Raw genomic sequence first — 22,959 nt, 5'->3', positions numbered from 1 at the left:
CTGGATGAGTCCTCTTTTCCCAAGCTCAGCAGTGTCTTTCTTTTTGGTGTGACTGTGGGTATTTGCTCTTTCCTTCCCCACTGTGTGAGAATGCCCTATCTCACTCCTTGAAACAAATCCTAAAGGAAGCCAAAAAGAAGTTTATTGAGGAGGAGAGCACCATCTCCTCCCCGTCTACCTGGAAGAGGAGCTACTCGGGGGCTGGCACTGCGCCTCTTCCTGTGCTGGGCTCAGTGGGAACGGATGCCCCCACCTCAAGTCCACGGCCCGCGGTAGAGCCCGTCACACCACCTTGTTGACGATGACACCTAGTTCCTCGATCTCACACTGGACTTCATCACCCTTCTGCAACAGAGTGGGCCGTGAGGCGGTCAGTGCTTTGGTGTGGCACATACACAGGCCTGGATTTCTCAAGTCTGAGCCCACCCTGCCAGGCCTTCTTCCTTTCCTCATTTAGCCAACCTACCTTGAGAAAGACAGGAGGTTTTCTGAATACACCAACACCTGGGGGGGTCCCGGTCAGGATGACGTCCCCTGGGAAAAGAGTGACGAACCTAGGGCAAAAGGGCCAGGTGAGACCAGGGGCCGAGGTGGCTACAGCCTGCCATGGAGCGCTCGGTTTAGCCTCCAGGTGGGTGTTGGGGGGCAGGGCTCCATCCCACTTACTGGGAGACCCAGGCTATTAGCTCTTCTGTCTTAAACACCATCTGGTTGGTGCTGCTACTCTGGACCACCTCCCCATTCACTCGGCAGCAGATCTTTAAGTTGTGTGGATCTGAAATGCAAAAACACCACTTTGGGGTTCTCCCTTCTTTCCCTCAAACCCCTCCCAATCAGCTAGAAAATGAAAGCACAAGGAGACCTTGTGACTCGCCAGGTGAGAGGGTTGTGTGCTGGACTCCCTGTGCTTGGTCCTGGCACTCCCTACCCTGGAACTGTGTGTGGACACTGGCTGCCTCAGGCCTCCCTGTATCCACCACAGAGCAGAGTGCCTGCCCGTGGTCCCTTGGGTGGGTTAAGGAGGGGATGTTCCAGACTCTCAAGGAGCAGAGAAAAATGGCTGTTTCTGCCTTAAGAAACAGATGTCTACCCACAGCAGAGGCTGACTTGGCACAAGCAGGAGTAGTGAAGACTCCTGCACCTGAAGGCTTACCTGTAATACTGTCCCGAGTAGACAGTACTTTTAACTTTTCGGTGTTTTACACATTCACAAACACCCCCCCCCCCTCCAGGGATCACCATTTAACTTCTCTGATGACTGACTGCACGGGGTGGCGTAAGGCTGAACTGCATGGACGTGGCCCTACCCAGATGGCTGTGGTCTGTCCTCTTAAGCACTGTCTCTCTTCCTGGCTCTCACAGGACCTCACTCAGCCACCGTGTAGGCAGGCAGCAGCAGCTACAAGCAGCAAGGGCACAGTGAAGGTGCAGGGGGCTCTGGAACAGCCGTTCTCTGTGATGCTCAAAGGGCAGCTCTGCTGCTTTCCAACTTAAAGACTCTCCCAGATGGTGGCAGCTAGAGGAAGCCTGACCCACCCATCCTGAGAGAACTGCTTCGTTATTCACTTCATGAATGCAGATTCACCACCTCTGCAACTGCAGCTCTCTATGGGGTGAGGGGACAGGGGGAGGCCCAGTGGAGAACTCATGGCCCACGTTGAGAGATTTGCTCTAATATAAGCAATCAACGAAAGGGCAGCCGGGGATAGGGGCCCGCGTGGAGCCATGCCCCTCACTCCCACTTCCCGGAAAGCTGCTTTCTCTTCACTGATGTATCTAAGAGCAACAGGAGTCACCCAGTGGGCTGTCAGAGACCTACCTGCTACACTGTCCTTGGTCACCAAGGCAGGGCCCAGGGGGCAGAAGGTGTCAAAGGTTTTTCCCAGCAGCCACTGCTTTCCATTGCGTCTCATTTGCCAGTCACGAGCAGTCACGTCATGTGCCACAGTGAAGCCAGCCACATGGGCCATGGCATCTGTGGCCTATGGGGGGCAGGGGGTTTGGCCAGATTGGAGGTTAAATCATGAGGACACCAACCCCTGTAACAAAGGATCTCAAAGCCTTGGTCCCACGTTAGTGGCCAGAGGTGGTGGATGAGAGGCAAGGCAGGGTCAGGAGCAGGTAGATGCCAACCGCCTCCCAATGCCAGGGACAGATGGCACTGCCCTTTCCACCTCACCTTGATGTGCTTGCCTTTCTTTCCAATGACCACAGCCAGCTCCACCTCCCAGTCCACCTCCTGTAGAGCGGGAAAGGAGCAGTGAGTTGCTGGGCTCTGGGCCCCGCTCCTCTGCCGAGGGGCTACACACTGCCTCGGGGCCAGGGCCTCTTAACGGTGGGGTTGGCTGCCGGCCCCCATTTGTAAGACCTCGAGCCAGAGTGGAGTGAACAGTAGGGGAGGTATCACGTGCAGACCCATCAACTGGGCAGTGGCAGGCAGCACCCCCAGAGGCAGGCAGAGCTCTCCGAGCGACTGCAGAAGAGCAGCCTTTGTCCGGGGAGGGAGTTTAAGAGTCACTCTTGATACTTCCAGAAAAGGATGAATACCAAGTAACAGCAGCTAACCCTACTGTGTGCCAGGCACTACTCTAAATGCTTTAATGCACGAACTCAAATAATAACAAGAAAAAGATCGACATGCCAAAATAAATGTGGGCCAAAGGCTTGAATAAGCAAGTCACAAAAAGAAATACACATGGCCACAAAAAGGAAAACATGCTCAGCCCTTTCCATAAACCACAAAGTGCCCTATAAAATAGATAACAATTTAGCCTTTCAAACTGACTGCTCTTTCTAACAGTGACAACCAGAAACACAAAAAAGAACTGGGTTCCTTGGGGAAATGGCTAATTCCAAGTCTGAGACAGAGTACAAGATGAGCCTGCAATAGCTTGGCCACAGCAAGGAAGTACTCAGAAAGTGATATAGATGGGGGCCATCTTGAAGGCCCTCCCTGGCCAAATTAAGACCCTTTGAGTATCAAAAAGAATGTAAATGATGGACTATGACATATTGAATAAAACTAAAAATCAGGAATTTACAGTGATACTAAAGGGACATGGGTTAAAAAAAAAAAAAAAGGAGGGAAGCAGTGTTTCTTCAGAGTACCAGCTAATAAAAGTGCACAGACAGAAAAAATCACCTTTTTCTAACGCTTACTGCAATAATGGATTCAGGTAAGGATGACCAGATGATCCCTGGATGAAAAATTGTGAGGCAATAAGATAGTCACATGGTTTCAATGTCTACCCTGCAGATTGTTTACTAATTACCACAGTGAAATGTACCTTTACAATGGAGAGGTCACGTGAGCATCAAGTAAACTAAGGGATCAAACTTTAGGGCCCGACAAGAGTCTCCCAGTGGGATGCAACGCAAGTACACACCTGTTGCTACAGACTGAATGTTTGTGTCCCACCTCCCCCCACCCCCCAATTCATATACTGAAACCTAACCCCCAAGGTGATGGTATTAGGAGGTGAGACCGTTGAGAGGTGATTAGGTCATGAGGGTAGAGCCTCCATGAAGAGGATTAGTGCCCTTACAAAAAGAGATCCCAGAGAGCTCCCTTCCACCACGTGAGGACACAGTGAAGAGACAGTCGTCTATGGACCAGGAAGTGGGCCCTCACCAGGCACCAAATCTGTTGGCACCTTGATCTTGGACTTCCTCGACTCCAGACTGTGAGAATTAAATGCCTTGTTTATAAGCCATCCATCCATCCATTCTGTATTTTGTAATAGCTATGAGACAACTTGCCTGGTTTCTTCAAAAAGTGTCATTAAAGATAAAAAAGGGCAGGGGGAAAAAATTGCTTGAGATCAGGGGTCGGCAAGCTATGGCCCACAGACCAAATCCTTGCTTGTTTGCTGTCTGTTACTGTAGACAAAATTTTCCTGGAACACAGCCATATTCATTCATTCACGTATCAGCTATGCAGCTTTCATATTTCACAATGGCAAAGCCGAACTGTTGCAAAAGAAACTATTTGGCACTCAAAGCCTAATACTAACTGGCCCTTTGAGAAAAAGTCTGCGGATCCCTGTTCTAGATAAAAGGCACTAAAGAGACATAACCAAATACAATGTATGACCTTGACTGATCTTGGACCAAAACCAAAAACCAAAAAACAAACCAGGACCCAAATTAAAAGTCATCTTTGGGGGGGCGATTGGGAATATTCCCAATTGGACTGTATATTAGATATTACTCATGTTAACTTTCTTAGTTGTGATAATGGTATTATGGTCATGGACATTGTCCTTATTCTTAGGAGATGCATGTTGAAGTTTCTATGAGTGAACTGTCTTAATGTCTATAACTTACTTTCAAAGGTTCTTCCCACTCCCCCTCCAAAAAAAGTGTGTGTGTGCCCGTGGGACATGAGGGAAGGAGAGGAAGAGGGACAGGGGGAGGAAGAAGGAGGGAGAGGAAAAGCAGATACGGCAGAATGTTAACAGTGAATCCAGGTGAAGAGTCTGGGTAGTCACTGTACTTTTTTTCAACTTTCCTGTAATTTCCAAAATATTCCTAAACTAAAAATTTGAAAGTATTAGTAAGGGTACATACACTGCTGGTAGACATGTAAATTGCTTTTGCAACTTTTCTTAAGGTCACTTTGGCTGATTTTTGAAACCCTGCCTACACTCTGACAAAGACATTCAAATTCTAAGAGTTTGTTCAAAGGAAATAATCACACATTCATGGATGTGCAAAGTCTTTTCTATAAGGAGGTTCACTGCAACACTACTTATAAAAGCTAAAAACTGGAAACAACCTATCTAGCAATATGAGGACTACTGAATAAATTATGGCCATTGATACAATAGAAAACTAAGCAGTAACCTAAAAAATGTCAGGGGAGAATATTTAATGGCATGAAGAATGTTCTTGCTGGAGACTTAACTAAATGGTAGGCATATGTACAGTATAAATAGAAACAGGAACAGAAAAACACTGGGAAGATATACAGCAAAACATAAATGTTGCAAGCCCTGGGCAGTGGGAACATGGGTGACTTTTCTTTACGTTTATCTGTATTTTACTAATTTTCTATAATGCAAGTATATTACTTTTGTAATCAGGAAAAGATATAAATTAACTTCTCCCCCCCCCCACCCCCGAGAGCAGTCTTATTACTGTATAATCCCCTGGAGTTTCTGTTTAATGCACTAATGAGCAACAGATGGTTCCTTTAGGCTGGAGGCTGAGCACCTGTGTGATGGGCCCCAGTGACTCGGGGGCACAGTGGGGAGGCACCAACCTGACTCTCAGGAGGGAGGACGACCTCGTCGTAGGGCCCCACGATGGAGCTGGAAAACTTGCTGAAGATGATGGGCTCCTTGGGCACAGGCACGTTCTGCTCTTTGCAGTGGTCCACATAGTTCATGCCCACGCACACCACCTTGTCTGGCCGTGTAACTGGAGCCAGGAATGTCACTTCTGACCGTGGTAGGACTGGCAACTGGGCAGCCAGGGCTCTGCAGAGACCAGAGCAGGAGAGAGGGGCACTCTGGGGAGATCCTGCAGCAGCTACAAGTTTTTAAAATGTATTTTCTAGATCAACCATCAGAGTCAGCAGGAAAATCAAGCCCAGTTACTGTCCTTTGATATCAGAGCACTGTTTATATTTATCCAGTGTTGATTTCCTCTCCCCCATTAGGTAATACATGTCCATGTAAGAGAATTCAAAAGGTGCAAATGGGAATAATGGAAAGGTCTCTCTTCTACACCTTCTCCTAGTCACGCTGCTCCAGCCCTGGAGACAACCACTGTGTCCTACGTAGCTCTTCACAGCCACTCTATGTATACTCTTCTCCCATCTTTTTTTTTTTTTCTTGCGGTACGCGGGCCTCTCACTGTTGTGGCCTCTCCCGTTGCGGAGCACAGGCTCCAGACGCGCAGGCTCAGCGGCCATGGCTCACGGGCCCAGCTGCTCCGCGGCACATGGGATCTTCCCGGACTGGGGCACGAACCCGTGTCCCCTGCATCGGCAGGCGGACTCTTAACCACTGCACCACCAGGGAAGCCCTCCCATCTTTTTTTATGCAAATGATAGCACAATTATATATACCTTTTAAAAACATATATATTTTAGAGATCTCACCATAACAGTATACAGCTTCCTCGTTTTCGTATGGCTGCCTATTACTGCACAGTAGAGATACACCCAATTTTCTAATGAGGGACACAGAAGTAGTTTCTCATCTTGCGAGAATATGAAAGTAGGGGAAAAATACTGTTACCAACACTGTATGCTGTCAAACATCTGTATTTTTTGTCAGTTAAATAGGTGAAAATGACACCTCAAAGTGGTTTTTTGTTTTGAGGGTTTTTTTGCCATACCAAGCGGCATGCGGGCTCTTAGTTCCCCGACCAGGGATCAAACCCTCGCCCCCTGCAGTGGAAGCGTGGAGTCTTAACCACTGGACCGCCAGGGAAGTCCCCTCAAAGCGGTTTTTAATTTACTGTTCATCAACACCTTTAGACCAGATTCCACAGGACTCCTGGCTTCAGGGAGGCCTCTACCTAATCTAGCCCAAACCCAAGAACCATCTTTAAGAACCTCTTTGCAGTCCTCTCTCCTAATGAGCTTTCCAAGATGCCTCTTAGGATCCCAGGTCCCAGCCCCTCAGGCAAGCAGGAACTTAATCTCCCAGGGAAGGCAGTGCGACAAAGTAGAATTCTGGCCCCACCACCAAGCGTGTGGCCTTCGGATGGTCAATCATCCTCCTCGGGCCTCGGTTTCCCCCTCTGTAAACTGAGGATGTTGTCATAAAAGATTTCTAAGGCTCTTCACTAAGGGAACAGGTGAGAAATGAAGGCTGGGGTGCAAAAGAGGAGGCGGGTGGGAGGAGGGAGGGGGAATGGGGCAGCTGCGGCAGGGCACTGCTGCCTGCTGACTTACCTCTTTGCCACTGAGAGAGCGGCCTCTCCCTGCCCCAGGAACTCTATCATCGTCTTGGGCAGTGTGGGGTCAAAGGCGCTGAGGTTGATGACACCTCCACCATTCCCTGACTCCAGGCCCAGATGAGGTCCCGTCAGGTGGGGTGCCCGGAACTGCACCAATCTCATGTCTCTGGAGGGTTGAAAGGGCCAACGCTGAGCCTGCAGCAGAGCTGTGAGCCACCTTCTTCTACCAGAGACCAGCATCGGAGCCTATGGAGAAAAAAGTGGGTCCTAGGGGATGGAGACAGTCCGAAGCCATCACTGGGGCTCCCAGAGCTCCTCAAGCTGCAGCCCAAGTCCTCTTGCCCCATGAGCCATTCTTGGCTCACCACATGGGAAGTGGTCCAGGTTTTCACTTATTTCACGTGTTTCAAATGAAACATTTCTAGAGAAGCAACTACTTCATGCCAGGCACTGAGCTAGGCCCCAGGGATTCCAGCCTTCCGTCAACCAGTGCTTTCTGAAAGCTTACACTGTAGCTGGCACCACTGGGGCACCGGGCAGACAATGCAGGTCAGACACACTCAGCCCTGCCATCCTGCCTGCAGGGGAGACTGATGTTAACAACGGATGCCGTTAAGTAGGATTCTGCAATTGGGACTGCTGCTGTGTAGATCAAGGGCCCTGTCTTTGTTTCTTGAGGAAGTGTGGGCTGGGCTAAGATGAGCAGGGCTAGGAATTAGTTAAGAGTGGAGCCCAGCGTGAGCAAGAGATCACAGGTGAAACTGGCTTCACAGCTGCCACAGGTAGTTTTTTAAATGCCAATTTGATCCTGTTACCCTCCTACTTAAAATGCTTTCCACTGCTCACATGACCAAGCCAGAACCCCTTCCAGGCTGTCGCAGCCTTTTAGGAGCAGCCCCCGCCTGCCTCTCCAGGCAGTAATTATTTAGTGGCTTCTGTGCTGGAGTACAGGCTGCCCTAGGAAAGAGGCTGCAGACAGAGGGCAGGGTCTACGCCTGACAGGCATCACGGGGCTGTCTCCCCTCTGGGTTCTGGGGCCACAACTGTCTCTTTTGCTGCCGAGTCCACAGTGCCTAGCACTGTGCCTGCCACACAGAAGGCTCTCAGCTACTCTCTGTTCAATGATCAAATGCCAGAAGCAGGGGCTTGACTTTTCACTACTTGGGAAAACTCGGTGATTGTCAGCCTCAGGAGGGGCAGCTGTGCCTTCCCTCCTAATACCACTTAGAAAGTATCAACAAGGCTCAGGTTCCATTTTGAGTTCTAGGCTCCACGCAAAGACAAACCCCATTCTCTTCTTTGGTTTCTGAGTCTGGCCTCCACCCCAACAGTCCCTCCTCCTCATGGTTCCTTGCCTTTAAAAGTAGCCTTTTAGGGATTCCCTGGTGGCACAGCGGTTAAGAATCCGCCTGCCAATGCAGGGGACACGGGTTCAAGCCCTGGTCCGGAAAGATCCCACACGCCGCGGAGCAACTAAGCCCGTGCGCCACAACTACTGAGCCTGCGCTCCAGGGCCTGCGGGCCATAACTACTGAAGCCCGCGCAGCTAGAGACAGTGCTCCATGACGAGAAGCCCGCGCACCGCAACGAAGAGTAGACCCCGCTCGCCACAACTAGAGAAAGCCCGCGTGCAGCAACGAAGACCCAGTGCAGCCAAAAATAAATAAACAAAATAAAAAATAAAAGTAGCCCTTTATGCTCAAGCACGTGGAGGTCATCCCAGACTCCTGGTTCTCTGATGATTCCATCTACCTTGTTCAGTTAAACACTCATTAGATCCAGGTCAATGATCTGATCGCTGTGCTGGCCGATGAGTTTAACCAGAAAACCAGGAGTTCTGAACCTCCCACCCTCCTGTCTTACACAAGCACCAACCATGCCACTGTCAGGGGCTGTTCAAGCTAAAATGTATGCACTTATACTCCACACACTAAGATTATTATCCCACTGCATGCCAGGTGTTACTTTGTTTTACCTACAATGGCTGATTTAATTCTCTTGACAGCTGTGGACGGTAGGGGCTGTTGGTCCCATTTCACAGATGAAAAAACTAAGGCTCGAAGAGGATAAGGGATCTGCCCAAGTTCCCAAGGACAGGAAAGAACTGGGACTTGAATCCAAGTCCAGGTGAGGAGTTGGACACTTTAGCCCAGAGGTGGTGGTGAGAAGTAGGAACCTCCAACAGGAAATCTTCTGGAGGCCCAGCGACACCCTGCATGCCCCAGGGGAAATTGGATCTCCTGCTGGCTACTGCCTCAGGGATAAGGCTGTTCACCTGCTCTCCCAGATAACCGCAGGCCCCACTGACTGCCCTTCCCACATGACAGGCCCTTGCAGGTTCTCATTCCGCCCTCTAGCAATCCCCTCAGGCTGAGCGCCTCATTTTACAGAAGGGGCACTGAGGCTGAAGGAGGTGAAGTCACCTGCCGAGGTACCTGAAAGTGGCCCCGCTGCTCCTGCGGGAACCACTGTGCCGCAGAGCCTGCGCTCAATCCAACTCTGGACAGGTGTCCGTAAGCAAAGAGGCAGGGACATGGAGCTGCAACGGCGCAGGCGAGACAACGGTTTGCACCTGGGACCGCGTCCCACCATCCACTCGCCTGGGCCCCTGTGCCAGTCCCCCACTTCCCCTGTATGCCCAGCTCCATCCCCTACACTCAGTGGGCGCCCAAGAGGGCCCGCCAGCCCAGTCCGTGTGGTCGGAGCGGCCGGGCACCAGAGTCCAGTCCTGCCCTCAGCCGGAGGCCCGGAGGCCCGGTGCACCCCGCCGTCTGGCCTAAACCTAACCTACCTGGCGCCCTGTGCTGTCGGGATAGGACTCGCGGGCCAGACGCCAAGGTCACCGGGCGCCCGAGCACAGGTACTACGTCCCAGAGACCACAACCGGCCGGGACTTCTAACGCTGCGACACTGGGCGCCGCGCGGCTCCTCTAAATAAGGCGTCAGCAGAGGCGGGCGCTCCCTGGTGGCGTCACGGGACAACGGCCAATAGCAGGGCGTCTAGTTCGGTGCCGGAAGCCAAGTCGCATAGTGGGCGGGCCCAGGGCCCGAGGGAGGGTAGTCTCTCTCGCGTTCCAGCAGGCCTGTGGGTGCGGACCTGAAGCCGGCGAAGCCAGCCGGATGCCCCGGACGCCGCATGCCCGAAGGCACTCGCTTTCGGGGCGGCGTGCGCTTGCATGAACCCGAAAGGGGGTGCTTCTTGACATTTTGCGCCCTGGGCGCCTCGCTGGCCTCGCCCGCGTCGGGCCCAGCATCTGGGCCAGGCCCTGCTCTGATGGTTGAGCGAAATGCGTGGAGACCAAATTCTGGCGCGCTGGTTGACAAAGCCAGCCCTTTTTGTCTACTGATTGTGTCATATCAGAGAAGAGAGGAGTGATGATTGCACCGATATTACATATGGGGAACCTGCGGCCGGAAGTATTTTCCTTAAGACGGCATTCTTAAGCAAAATTACAGCCTTTCACAGCCCTGTCTTCTTACGCACTATATGGACTGTGCGCAGGGTAGTAGGAGGCATAACCTCCATCGTTAGAAAACAGGCATTCGAGTGGAGAGGTGGTTTAATTAAACAGTTACAATCCAGCTCTCCAGGCATAAAGACATACGAGGGGCCCTGGGCAAGAAGCCCAAGACTTAATCAAGGAGCAGATCATCAAGGGCTTTATTTGCCCCAGAAAGGAGTTTGAGCCTTATCTAAGCACACAGGAGGCCACTGGAAGGTCCTCACTGGGCGGGGTTGGGGGGGTGCTGTGGTCAGACTTGCACTTGAGAAGTTTTGCTCAAGGAAAGGTGTCTGGGTTAAGAGAGGTGCAGCTGAGAGCAGTGGTGGTTTGGTGTGCGGCAGAGATGGTGAAAGTCCAGAGATGTTTAGAAGGCAGAACTGATGGCCCTCAGTGATGACAGGAGGTGGGAGTAAGGTGGAAGGAGGTGCAAGGCCGACTCGTAGGTCTCTGGCCTGGTAGATGGCAGTGCCATTCATGGAGACGGGTTCTGGAGAGGCAGCAAGTCTGGGGGGAGGATGGTGAGCTTAGTGTTGGATGGGTTGTATTTAGTGTGCCCATGGGACACTCAAGGGGACTCTGCAGGGTGGGCCATTGGAGACACGGATCTGGAGCTTCCGCTCTTGTCTGGCTTGAAGATAGAGGTCAGCATAGAGACATAAATGGAACCTGGGGTGTGAGTGTCATCGAGGGAACGTGCTAAAGAGAGCCTGGCGTAGTACTAGGCAGGAGACCTGGGCAGAAAGGGAACACAGATCTGCAGATGTTCCCCCTCGAGTATTCAGCAGAGTGGTGAGCAGTGCATGCCTGTGAGGCAACGACCTGAGACCAGGGAAAGATTCATCAGAAAGAATTAGAGGGAACAGTGTTAAGAGATTGACAGGGCCAGGAACAGTGCCTCTTCCCACTAGTCTGACTGGAAAGACACAGAGTTCACGGAATATCGAGTAGAGTACTCATAAAGATCTTGCCTCCGTAATGGGGAATAATGAACCCAGACTAAACAATGCTCCAGTCCTGCCTGACAAATCATAAAATCAAGACACAAAAGGATCAAACTTGTCTCCAAGTAACTTAAGTACATCACAGACCAAGCTCAATCATGTTTATAGAAAATTTTAAAAATATACCTAGCATCCAACAAGGTAAACTTCACGAGATCTGACATCTAATCAAAGATTACCCAGCTTGGGCTTCCCTGGTGGCGCAGTGGTTGAGAGTCTGCCTGCCTATGCAGGGGACACGAGTTCGTGCCTGGGTCCGGGAAGATCCCACATGCCGCGGAGCGGCTGGGCCCGTGAACCATGGCTGCTGAGCCTGCACATCCTGCGCGTCCGGAGCCTGTGCTCCGCAATGGGAGAGGCCACAGCAGTGAGAGGCCCGCGTACTGCAAAAAAAAAAAAAAAACAAGATTACCCAGCTTGGAAAGAAGCAGGAAAACATGACTCAGAATAGTAAAGCAATTTAATCCAACTCAAAACTGACAGATGTTAGGATTAACCGACAAGGACATTATAACAGTTTTTTATAACTGTACTCTGTGTGTTCAAATGTTAAGTAGAGGGACTTCCCCGGTGGTCCAGTGGTTAAAACTCCATGCTCCCAATGCAGGGGACCAAGGTTCGATCCCTGGTCAGGGAACTAGATCCCGCATGCCGCAACTAAAGATCCTGCATGCCTTGACAAAGATCCTGCATGTGCAAATAAGACCCGGCGCAGCCAAAATAAATATTAAAAAAAAAAAGTAGAGACAGGGGAGTTAAAAAAAAAAAAAAGACCCAAACCAAACTTCTATTGATGTAAACTGCAATATCTGAGATGAAAAATACACTAGATGGATTAATGGTAGATTCAACACTGCAGAAGAAAAGGTTAGTGAATTTGGAAACATAGCTCTAGCTTTTGGGCTGGTACCTCTATCTTCTGATAATTTGCCGAAATGACCAACACAAAAGGAAAGAGGAGAGGCTCCGATAGATAAATGTTCTCTAGGCCTTTTAGAAGACATGGAGTTGTTCCTTTGGCCACATACATGTGAATCTACAAGAAAGGTGATGTTGACATCAAGGGGATTGGCACTACTCAAAAAGAAAAGCCCACCGCTGTTCCCACGGCAAAACTGGAAGAGTCTATGGTGTGTTCCCAACATGCTGCCAGCATTGTTGCAAACAAACAAGGGCAAGAATCTTGCCAAGAAAATTAATGTACATATTGAGCATGTTAAGCACTCTAGGAGCTGAGATAGCTTCCTGAAACATGTGAAGGAAAATGATCAGAAAAAAGAAGGCAGCCAGAGCAAAAGGTACTTGGGCTCAACTGAAACCCAGGCGGCTCCACCCGGAGAAATGCAGCCATTGGTTCTGCACCTGTGAGAACCGTGGAAAGGAGCCTGAGCTGTTGGAACCCATTCCCTATAAATTCTTGGCATAATAGGTATTAAAAAAAAAAATCTCCGGACTGTAAAAATGTTTCTCTTAATTGAGAAGTGTGGTGTCTCCTCCCCCAAAGAAGTGTTTCCAGCAAACTTTTTTCTTAAAAAAGGGAAAACATAGCACTAGGAAGTATCCCAAGTGAAATCGAGTACCATACGATTTAAACATGCTGAAAAGACCATCAGTGAGCTGTGGGGAAAATCCAAACCACTTAATACATGTGTAACTGTATTCCTAAAGTAGAGGAGAGGGAAGGGGAAACAGAAAAAAAATATATTTGAAGAAATAATGGCCAAGACTTTTCTAAACTTGATGAAAACTATAAACCCACTATCCAAGAATCTCAGTAACCCCCAAGCACAAAACACATGAGGAAAACTACACCATGGCATAGCATAATCAAGGTGTTCAATACTAGTGATGAAAAGGGAAAATCTTAAAATCAGCCAGAGGACGTCTGTATCCAGAATAATGGAGAAACACTTGTTCCTATTCCTCCCGCTAAGTACAGCTAAAAGCCTGTACGAGGCAAACATAAGACTCTGAAAAGGAGATGAGAAGGCAGACTGGCCTGGGGTCTGCACACCAGCAAGATGGTGCAGCAGTGAGTTCTCTGGGTTCTTTTTTCTCATGTATCCAGAGTTGGTCCTGAGGAAGCTGGCAGCCTGGAAAGGCCAGTGGGTGCAGACACAAAAAGCCCCAAGAAAATCCTGCTCTTGAGTCAAAGAACCAGGAAAGGGACCGCCTAGCAAAACAGAAAATTTAGACAATAACTGCTGTACTCCAGCCAGACGACGCAGAAAAAAACTGTGGTCCCATGCCCACCAGCAAGGCAGAGTAGGGAGCCTCGATTTTCACCCTTGCCAGGCTGTAATGCAGTGCCTCAACCCTTCCCCTATGTCAGAGTGGTGAGAGGGGTGGATCAGAGAAGGGAAAGTGGGGAGCCTGAACTGTCCTCCCTGCTGGGCAGTAGCAAGGTCACCCTCCACAGTGGGGGCCATGTGGGGAGCTGAAGCTCCCACCCTGCTGGGCAGTAACAAGGATCCTCTCCTCCCTGGGTGTCATGGAGGCTGACTTAATGAAAAGGAAAGGTAGCATATCAAAATTTGTGGGGCACAGCGAAGACAGTACTCAGAAGGAAATGTATAGCTCCAAATTCTTATTTTAGAAAAGAGGAAAATTCTCAAATCAATAAGCTTAGCTCCTCCTAGCTCCTAGAAAAAGAAGAGCAAAATAAACCCAAAGCAAGCAGAAAGAAGGAAATAATAAAGAGCAAAAAAATCGATGTAATAGAAACCAGAAATATAGTGGAGGAAATCAATGAAACACAAAGATGTTTCTTTGAAACGATCAATGAAATGACAAACTTCTACCAAGAATGACAAAGGAAAAAGGAAGAAAACACAAATTACCAATATCAGGAATGAAACAGGTGATATCACTATAGACCCTGAAGTCATCAAAAAGATACTAAGAGGCCACTATAAACAAGTATACACACATAAATTTGACAACCTCAGTGAAATTGACCAATTCCTTGAAATACAGGCTATCACAATTCACCCAATATGAAATAGATTATTTGAATAACACTATATCTATTAAGGAAATTTAAACTGTAGTTTAAAAACTCCTGAAAAAGAACTATCCAGTCCCAGATGATTTCACTGGAGAATCCTACCAAATATTTAAAGAATAAACACCAATTTCTACCTAATCTATTCCAGAAAATAGAAGAGCTAGGAACAATGCTTTAATTCATTTTATGAAGCTGGTATTACCCTGGTAACAAAAAACAAAGACAGTATTAAAAAAAAGACAACTACAGACCAATATCTCTCATAGATTCAAAACAAAGCATTAGCAAATATAATTCAGCAATATATAAAAATAATTCTCTACCATGACTAAGTGAGCTTTATTCCAAGAATGCAAGGCTAGTTCAATAATCTTGGTGAAAGTTTCATAGACGTTCACCAAAAACATAATATAAGAAAAAGATCGATGAAGGAGACTTAATCAAAATTAAAAGCTTCTGCTCTGCAAAAGGATGCTAAGAGTATGAAAGAACAAGCAACAAACTGGGAGAAAGGATTTGCAAACTACGTATCTGACAAAGAACTCATATCTAGGATATTATAAAGAACCATCAAAAATCAGCAGAGGGGCTTCCCTGGTGGCGCAGAGGTTGAGAGTCCGCCTGCAGATGCAGGGGACGCGGGTTCGTGCCCTGGTCCGGGAAGATCCCACATGCCGTGGAGCGGCTGGGCCCGTGAGCCATGGCCGCTGAGCCTGCGCATCCAGAGCCTGTGCTCCGCGACGGGAGAGGCCACAACAGTGAGAGGCCCGCATACCGCAAAAAAAAAAAATTATTCTGGATGTTTCTGTGAGGGTGTTTTTTGGATGAAATTGACATTTAAATCAGTGGACTCTGAGCGAAGCACATTGCCCTCCATAATGTGGGTGGGCCTTGCCCAATCAGTTGAATGCCTTAATAGAACAAAGACTGACCTCCTCCAGGCAAAAAGGAATTTTGCTGGCAGATGGCCCTTCAACTCAAGCTGCACCTCTTCCCAGAATCTCCAGCCTGCTAACCTACCCCATTAGAGTTTGGACATGCAAAGCCTTCACTATCACATAAGCCAATTTCTTAAATTTATCTATCTCTCTATCTATCTATCTACGTATGTTGGTTCTATTCTCTGGTGAACCCTGACTAATTCTCCGATCTTCCGTTCCCGTTCCATCCAAGTCCTTGACCATGAAGCCAAACCATTAGCAACTGATCATGAATCAATGACCAGTAGATTCAAACTTCTGCTAATCTACTGCTCCAGAAAATCAAATAGGCTGCCCAAGTTCTATCCACAGGGAGGATTTTTCTTTACCATTGACCTTCAGGGTCATCCTTGAATGAAATGGTCATGCTGCAGCTTATAACTTTTGGGAGGTATCAGCATCATATCATGCAGACCCATCTTTAAATTGTGCTTAGTCTTTTCATCCTCAGTAAACTGATCCTAAAGAATATCCCAGGAAGCCTCAGTCACGGGTTGAGGCAGAGGAGGCAGCGTGACTGGAGTTGGTTCAAAGGAACCTGAGCCACCTGCTCCTATAACTTAATTGTACCTCTCACACCTACTGAAGCTCAGCCTCTTCTCTACTGCTTCCACTGACGACAGATTGCTGCTGCACATCCAACCTTCTGGGTAGGGGGTCCGACAACACCCAGGTTGCTCTGGAAAGCTCAGGCCCCATGGCCACTTGATAGCCCATGGCTAGGTGTTCAGTCTCTATCAAAGCCCAAGAGCAAGCCAGAGCTGTTTCTCGAAAGGAGAGTAGATATCTCAGAAGAGGGTATGGACAGGCTCCACAGTCCTAGTGTCCGACGTGGTAACTTCCCACCCTGATTTGCCGTAAACACTGCAGCTATCAGATGACCCCTTCCCCAGCCACTGTCTGATTGCAAGTGCACAAGAGACCTTGAACCAGAATCACTATGGGATGTGATGATAGTCCACGACGGCTTTGCAGCGATAACAGCCCACATCAGCCCCCTGGGCTGGTTCCCTGCATCCACTCGGCCTCCTCCAATCTGGTGTCCAGTTCCTCTCAGAGGGGGATTTTCAAAACACTCATGTGACAGCACCCTTATCAGTGGCTTCCTGTTCTCAGGACCAGGCCGAAGCCTTCAGGGGAACTTGCCCCCTGCCTGCGTCTCCGTCCTGCTGCCCTCCCCGCTTCACCCGCTTTTGCGCCCACGATCCGGGCTCTGGCCTCATCAACCCAGCCCCTGATTCTGGGCGGGGCTGTCTCCCCACTCTTCCACCCCTTTACCTGACTCACTCCTACTCATCTGTCAATGAAAAAATAATCAGTTGATCTAAGAAAGAAATGGGAAATTTTATTTGAGCCAAATTGAGGACTATAACCCAGGAACAACAACTCAAAACAAAATGCATTTCCATTCTTCATACCCTCCTTCCACTGAAAACACGCCTCGCATTTTCCTTGCATATTGAAACGTTTCCCTGATTATTTTAGTAGCTTTATTCCATATGTCATAATTCTTAACCTTAAAACCTTAACCTCTAGAGAAAACCAAGAAGTAATTGTGAACTGTTTGTCATATCAGGATTTCCTGATTGGCACTTATGAATGTATTTTATAACCTCTAGAAACATATACCTTCTCATAGAATTTTTCTTCAATGTGATACAAGAATTGGCGGGCTTTGGATTATTCCTGGAGCCAGACCTCTGGCCCTATAAAGACTAGATTTGTAAAACAAAGATAGTTGTTTTTTTTGTTTGTTTGTTTTTTTGCAGTACACGGGCCTCTCAATGTTGTGGCCTCTCCCGTTACCGGAGCACAAACCCATGTCCCCTGCATTGGCAGGCGGACTCTCCACCACTGCGCCACCAGGGAAGCCCTGGATAGTTGTTTTTAATTCCTCAATGAATTGGGTGGCCTCCTCAACAATAGCAAAGGACTGACACACCCATTCACCTATGCTGGAATGTTTTACCTTCCCTCATTTAGCTTAAGGGAAAAGCCTCCTCTCCCTCAAAAAAGAATTCCTATCAGGCTCTAAACTTCAGCGATGGTCAGTTTATTCAGACCCGTGGCCTCTCATTTTGGTAATCCATTTACAAACACTTTTGTGGAGCCTCCCTGGGTTAAGAAGTTCTTTAAACAAACTGTGGCCCCTGGTTCGGCCTTTGATCTGAGGAAATTTGCCTACAGCCTCAGGTGGTTCCATTTCTAAAGGTAATGATTTAATAGGGTCTTCTGAGTGGAAAGGCAATTCAGACGGAAGATTGAGTACCCCAATAAAGGAAGACAGAGGGGAGCAGTAGAGCTTTAGGCACCTTTTATACCATTAATCTTCGATTAGCCTGTACAAGTCTTTCAGTGAGGCTAGTTGGGAATTTTGAGGCCTTTGGGGGCTTCTGCATACCAATTTCAAAAGGTACAATAATTTAAGATGAGAGCTCCCTAAAATTTCAGCCATTTAGATGTTTCTCCACTTCAAAGGATCCAAGGAGCTAGCCCTACAAATATTTTTCCTTGCTAACCTAATTTTAGAAAAGTGAAAAGCACTTACCACTGTTGTTTCCAGTAGACCCTGCAGGTGCAGATCCAGAACACTGCCGGCTTTAACTGTGCGCTCAAAATTGTTTTGGAGTGCCCAGAGAACCCCATCTTGGCCATTTTAGGGCCCGATTTCCTTTAGTTCCCAATTTAGTACTTGCAAGTATATATAAATCCAGCTGATATTCCCATAGGTGGCTGTTTGCATGGAAGCTGTCTGGCCTTTGAGGCCCAATTTCCCAGTATTAATTTTGCGGCCTAATTCAGATACGAGTTACGATCTGAACAACTTTCTGAGGACAGTGTGGTGGATTGCGTGTGTGCTGAGGAGTCACCCTTGGGTCAGTTGGACACTTACATGGCCTGGTTTCTCCCTGGTGCTGCCAGAGCTGCTCCAGGTCTTTGCTCAAACCTGCCAACCCCACCTTTAGCCGGAGTTAATGTCAACCTTTAAGTTAAAGGGTCCAGAGATAAGAAAGGAAGCTACAAACAAACCCCAGGTGGAACCAGCTGGGACCACAAGGCGGTGATGAATCTGGCCTCCAACACACCCTGAGTTCATTACATGTTGATTTCACTACTTTAGCATATTAAATGACACACCTGGACCAAAAAAGGCTAAAAAGGGGGCGGAGAAGGCACTGCCCCTTCCCCAGTAGACTAATGCGGATGCCTTCCCATTATTAGCCTCCTCCCTCCTCCCTTTGCTTTATTTTTTTTAATTAAACCCCTCTCACCAGGTGGGCGAGAAGTTGATCTATGAACTTAGTTCCTGCTTCTCCAGTCTTTGGCCACTGAATGCAGCTTGTGCTGTGTCCATCTCAGCTTATTTGCCTACTTGAACCCTAAGGCAAAAAGAACCCTCCCCTGCAGAGGCAGAGAGCCTCGGCCAGGCTAGGGCCCGAGCAGGGTCCATACGAATTCATTCAGTAAGAGTGTGACAGCCTAAAACCGTCAGGGGTGCTCGGAGCGCTAGGTTACCAGCCTCTGTCTCGCCGCCCAGACGAGCAGTATTTACTTAAGGTTTGACTGGGTCTCCCTTATTCTTCAGAGCTGAAGAATTCAGCCTCTCATTTCAGTAGCAAAAGTTTTGTTCAGACCATATACCAACTCATTTTGTTTTTCGATTTAAGCTCATTTTAACAAAAAACCACCTATATTTCCCTGGGCCTCTTACCCAAACCCCCTAGGTCCTGCCTAAGAAATGCACAGGTGCCCCTTAAGACTCCAAGTCTTAAGCGAAGCAGCTCAAAATTTTCAGGATCATCACTCAAACAATGAGATCCGGATATGAGGAGAACTCCCCGGCACACCTGAGGAGTACCGAGAAGCCGGTGGGGCTCAATGGGCCATGCTGGTTCTGGTTCCGGGTAAACTCCAGGTGCCCTCTGGCAGGTGTCTCTGATATCCTGCCGGCTACGTCATGCATATCAATGAAAAACCTAGTCGATCTAAGAAAGAAATGAACATTTTTATTCGAGTCAAATGGAGGATTATAACCTGGGAACAGCATCTCAGAAAGCTCTGAGAACTGTTCCACTCATTAGAAGTCAACGCATAGTTCTATCAGTTTTTTGAGGCAGAGGGCTGGACATTAAATGACACATTATTGACAGTTTACACAGTCCAGACCTAAGCGTCATCGTGGCCCCTTACAAGATCAAGAAGGAATGTTATCTTTTAAGGAATAGTCTTGTTGGTGCTATGAGAATGCTGCTCAGGCCAGCTGAGGCGCCCCACACTGCCAGTCAGCACAGCTGTGTCAAAGAGATTTTGACCCTGGTGCCGTTGACAGCTGGCCCTTGACCCTGCAGGCTCAGGGCCTGAGACACCCACACCCCCGCCTCCCTCCTCCCCCACCAGGCTGTCGCCGTGGCGTCCTTCCCTATGACCTTCAGTGCAGCAGCCTTACTCATCAATCCCCTCCCCCTGTGCCACCCGTCTTGGGTGCCCGTCTTGTGGGGGGCTCCAGGGGGGAATGCTTGCAAGATGTCCACAGCCAGGCAGGGGAGACAGCGCCGGACGTGCCGGCCCCAGGCCCCCCTTCCTTCAGGGCCCGCTGGAGTCTGCCAAGCACGTTCACCACCCACAGCCTGACGTCAGTGGCCGTAGCAGTCGAGAATTTTTCAGCTGAAAGTACCAGTCAACCCAGTTTTAACTGGCTTCGGGGGGAGGGTGAATCCTATTAGTGACTCTTATGACTGAAGAGTCTAGAGACTGAGGAGTGGGGGGTTGCTTAAGGTGCAGTTTGATTTTGAGCTCAAGGGCTGACCCCCACCCCACCCCAGTCTTGTTTTCTTCCTCTTCACCCCTCAGTCAGGCCATCTTCTGCACTGGCTGCATTCCCATGCCTCCTCACAGTGGCAAAACGGCAACAACAGCTCCAGGACTCACCCCTCAGCTTCAGATAGTGAGGAAGCAGCGTCTTTCCCCAGCATTCCCAGCACAGGTCTCCCAGGGCCTCATCAGCTGCAATCAGGTTGGCTGCCCGCCCCCCAGCCAGCCACTGTGACTGGGGAGTAGGGGGGTGGGTAATGCACCAGTTGACTTGGGCCTGGTCTTGGAGGTCGGGTGGACCCCAGGACTGCACGGATAGACAGTGGAAGAGGGACCCTCGGGCGCTGCCAGGAGAAGAGGGAGGATGCTGCGGAGGCAGAAGACTGATGTCCAATCAGCTGACCTTCCTCATTGCCCCCATGGCGCCCACATCGGTGGGAGAGGAGCTCCCAAAGGCCTTTTCTTGCCAGAGGAATGGAGGAGGCCATGTCAGGCAGGGGGATGGGCAGACATAGATCCTGCAACCACAGCGGTTCAATAATGTGCAAAGCCAGCCAAGAAAGCTGGACAGAGGGAGCCCTGTGCCCGGGTCGCGGTGTCAGAGCAAAGACAGGTAGGGCTGGGGCAGGAGAGTTAGAGGGAAGGTGGGCTTTCCTGCTAGAGGAACAGACGGAACAAAAAGGCACAGCCCGGTTCTAAGGCTGGCGGCCCTTGGCAGTCGGGGCAGCTGTCAGGGGGCGATCTGTGGGTCGGATGGTTCCCCGGGCTGCTACCACCACCCAAGAAAGGGCCGTGATCAGATGCCTGCTCAGGAGGCCCTGAATCCTTTCCAGCGCCACACCGGGCCTTCCTGCCAGGCCCACTCCCATTACACGGTCCCTCCAGGACCTCGCGGCTCTGGCCAATGGCTAAGTAGTTTCTTCCAGTTGCCCTCATCTTGGCTGGCTCTGGTTCCAGCCCACAGACACTGCTCCCTGTGCAGATTGGGCCCTGACTCTACCCCGCTCTCTTCTTCAGTCTCTGAACCACAGAGCTCGCTCTGCAGGCAGCTAGAGTCTGCACATTCTCTGTTCAAAGTCCACGTGATTATAGCTGATCACGTGAAACCGGAGCTGGCTGGCCTCTGGTGCTCCCCTAACCCGAAGGGCCAGGGCCCCTGTGAATTGGCGAGAGGGCTAGGAGGGGGCCCAGGACCCACTTTGGGTTGGCAACTGTGTCCAGCTCAGTGGACTCTGTGTGTGTGCCTGTGGAATCATTACTTGATATAATTTTCTGAGAGAAAACCAAGTGGAGAATGAGGCTGGAATATGAAAGTGTCTTTGAGGTCTTGAAAGAAATGACAAGTAGCTTCCCTTCCAGGTCGGTTTTGGGGGACGGTGTGTGTGGGGGGGGGCGACCCTAGGGCAAGAAATTGGTGACAAGGCTGGTGTGTGGTACCGTCGCCCCCTGGTGGTCAATGGGAAGCAAAGCACTTGGACCCAGAGGTTTTGCCTCCAGGGAACCTGAGGCCGTAAATTTTGTAACAAGGGCCTTCCTCCATAGGTCTTTGTGAGAATGAAGGGGTCAAGCCAGGCCCATGGGATGCTCAGCTCTTACTCCTGGCCCTGGGCAGGTCAGTGCGGCCACACACTGAGGGGTGGTGGGAGGGTGGGGTGTGTGGATAGCCTTAGCCAGCTGGCCCCCAAATGGGCCTTGGGGTTACCAGGGCAACTGCGGACCATCACAGATTCATTTGCAGCACCTGGAAACTCCTTCCGAAAGGTCTGTCCTTTCTCTGGTGGCTTATTGATACGAATCACCCTTCTACAGAGAGGCTAGGAAATCATCATCATCAATCATCAGAACGATCCTATCAGAGATGGTTCTTCTGCCCATTTTACAGATAAGGCAACTGAGGCTCAGCCAGGTAAAGACATGCTTAAGATGAGACAGGAAGCCCCACCGTGAAATGGGTGGCTCAGTGCTGACACCTGGCCTGGGGCCACCCGCCTGGGTCCAAGTCTTGGCTCCACTCTTCAACGGCTGAGGGGGCCCCAACATCTTTCAGCCCAGCTTTCCCGGCTGTGCCCAACAGGCTGTGGCCACGGCAAACGTCCTCAGCACAGTGGCCAGCCCGTGCAAACGCAGGACATCCCATCCCAGGCAGCAAGGTCAGGGCTCCCTTGCCTGGACTGTGCCAAGGCCCTGGGGCTCCGGTAGACTGGAGCCTTCGGTGTGTCTGGTGGTGGAAGGGGGCTCCCGCCATCTATCCTCCCGGTTACTGATGACACACCCATCAGCCGAACAGTGGCGGTGACGTCACATGGCCTGGGCGCTGGCCCTTGAAGCACTAGCAGACCCCTCAGAACCTCTGTCTCCCCATCCCTGAGTTGGGGAACCCCTTCCTCTCCTCCCCTCAGCTTCCCACTTCTTGCCCCTCCTCTAGCATAACCCTCACTGACCCAGGAAAGGAAGATGTCTTCAGGCAAATTCTGCTTCTGCCCTGTGACCTGCACCCTCCAGCCAAGGGGACACGCAGAAACGACTTCCTGGAACTGGCAGAGAAATGACTTGGGAACGAAATACAAGTGGCACCTCAAGGAGTCACCCTACCTCGTGGCTCTGTGTACAGGCTGCAGGGCTGGAGCTTCTCATAAATGCTTCCCAACCGCGGGCATCTCTTCTTCGCTCCACCTTCACTGATAGCACACTGGGAACTTGAAATTGAGCGTGGAAATCGGCAAACGCTACAATTCGGGGAATGT

At 49.8% G+C, this 22,959-nt stretch overlaps 1 protein-coding gene across 3 annotated transcripts; it reads right to left on the bottom strand.

Annotated features, from left to right (window-relative positions):
• Positions 1-120: 120 nt before the first annotated feature.
• Positions 121-22,888, bottom strand: LOC309834056 (oxaloacetate tautomerase FAHD2A, mitochondrial). Of its 3 annotated transcripts, none has more exons than XM_082672667.1 (8): positions 22,808-22,888; positions 6,908-7,158; positions 5,264-5,480; positions 2,180-2,239; positions 1,820-1,982; positions 667-775; positions 467-554; positions 121-345 (listed from the first exon to the last, which is right to left on the bottom strand). In XM_082672667.1, the coding sequence occupies exons 1-8, from the start codon at positions 22,847-22,849 to the stop codon at positions 283-285; spliced, it is 993 nt and encodes a 330-aa protein (XP_082528793.1). In that variant the 5' UTR covers positions 22,850-22,888; the 3' UTR covers positions 121-282. The 3 variants fall into 3 exon arrangements, with proteins under 3 accessions (XP_082528793.1, XP_082528795.1, XP_082528794.1); XM_082672669.1 differs by having other exon boundaries at positions 467-534; XM_082672668.1 differs by lacking the exon at positions 22,808-22,888 and adding an exon at positions 9,704-9,844.
• Between the last annotated feature and the right edge of the window lie 71 nt (positions 22,889-22,959).

This window comes from Grampus griseus (genome assembly GCF_964374135.1).
Source record: "Grampus griseus genome assembly, chromosome: 15".
NCBI lineage: Eukaryota > Metazoa > Chordata > Mammalia > Artiodactyla > Delphinidae > Grampus > Grampus griseus.
The sequence above is the reverse complement of the archived record's forward strand: the minus strand, read 5'-3'. Positions and strand labels throughout refer to the sequence as shown.

Bases quoted from the DNA above. Each gene is read 5' to 3' on its own strand.
- LOC309834056 (XM_082672667.1), bottom strand. From the start codon at position 22,849: ATGAGAAGCTCCAGCCCTGCAGCCTGTACACAGAGCCACGAG. The intron at 1,983-2,179 runs GTGAGGTGGAAA...TGCCCCCCATAG, and splicing joins AGAAAGGCAAGCACATCAAG to GCCACAGATGCCATGGCCCA. The intron at 346-466 runs GTAGGTTGGCTA...ACTCTGTTGCAG, and splicing joins AACCTCCTGTCTTTCTCAAG to AAGGGTGATGAAGTCCAGTG.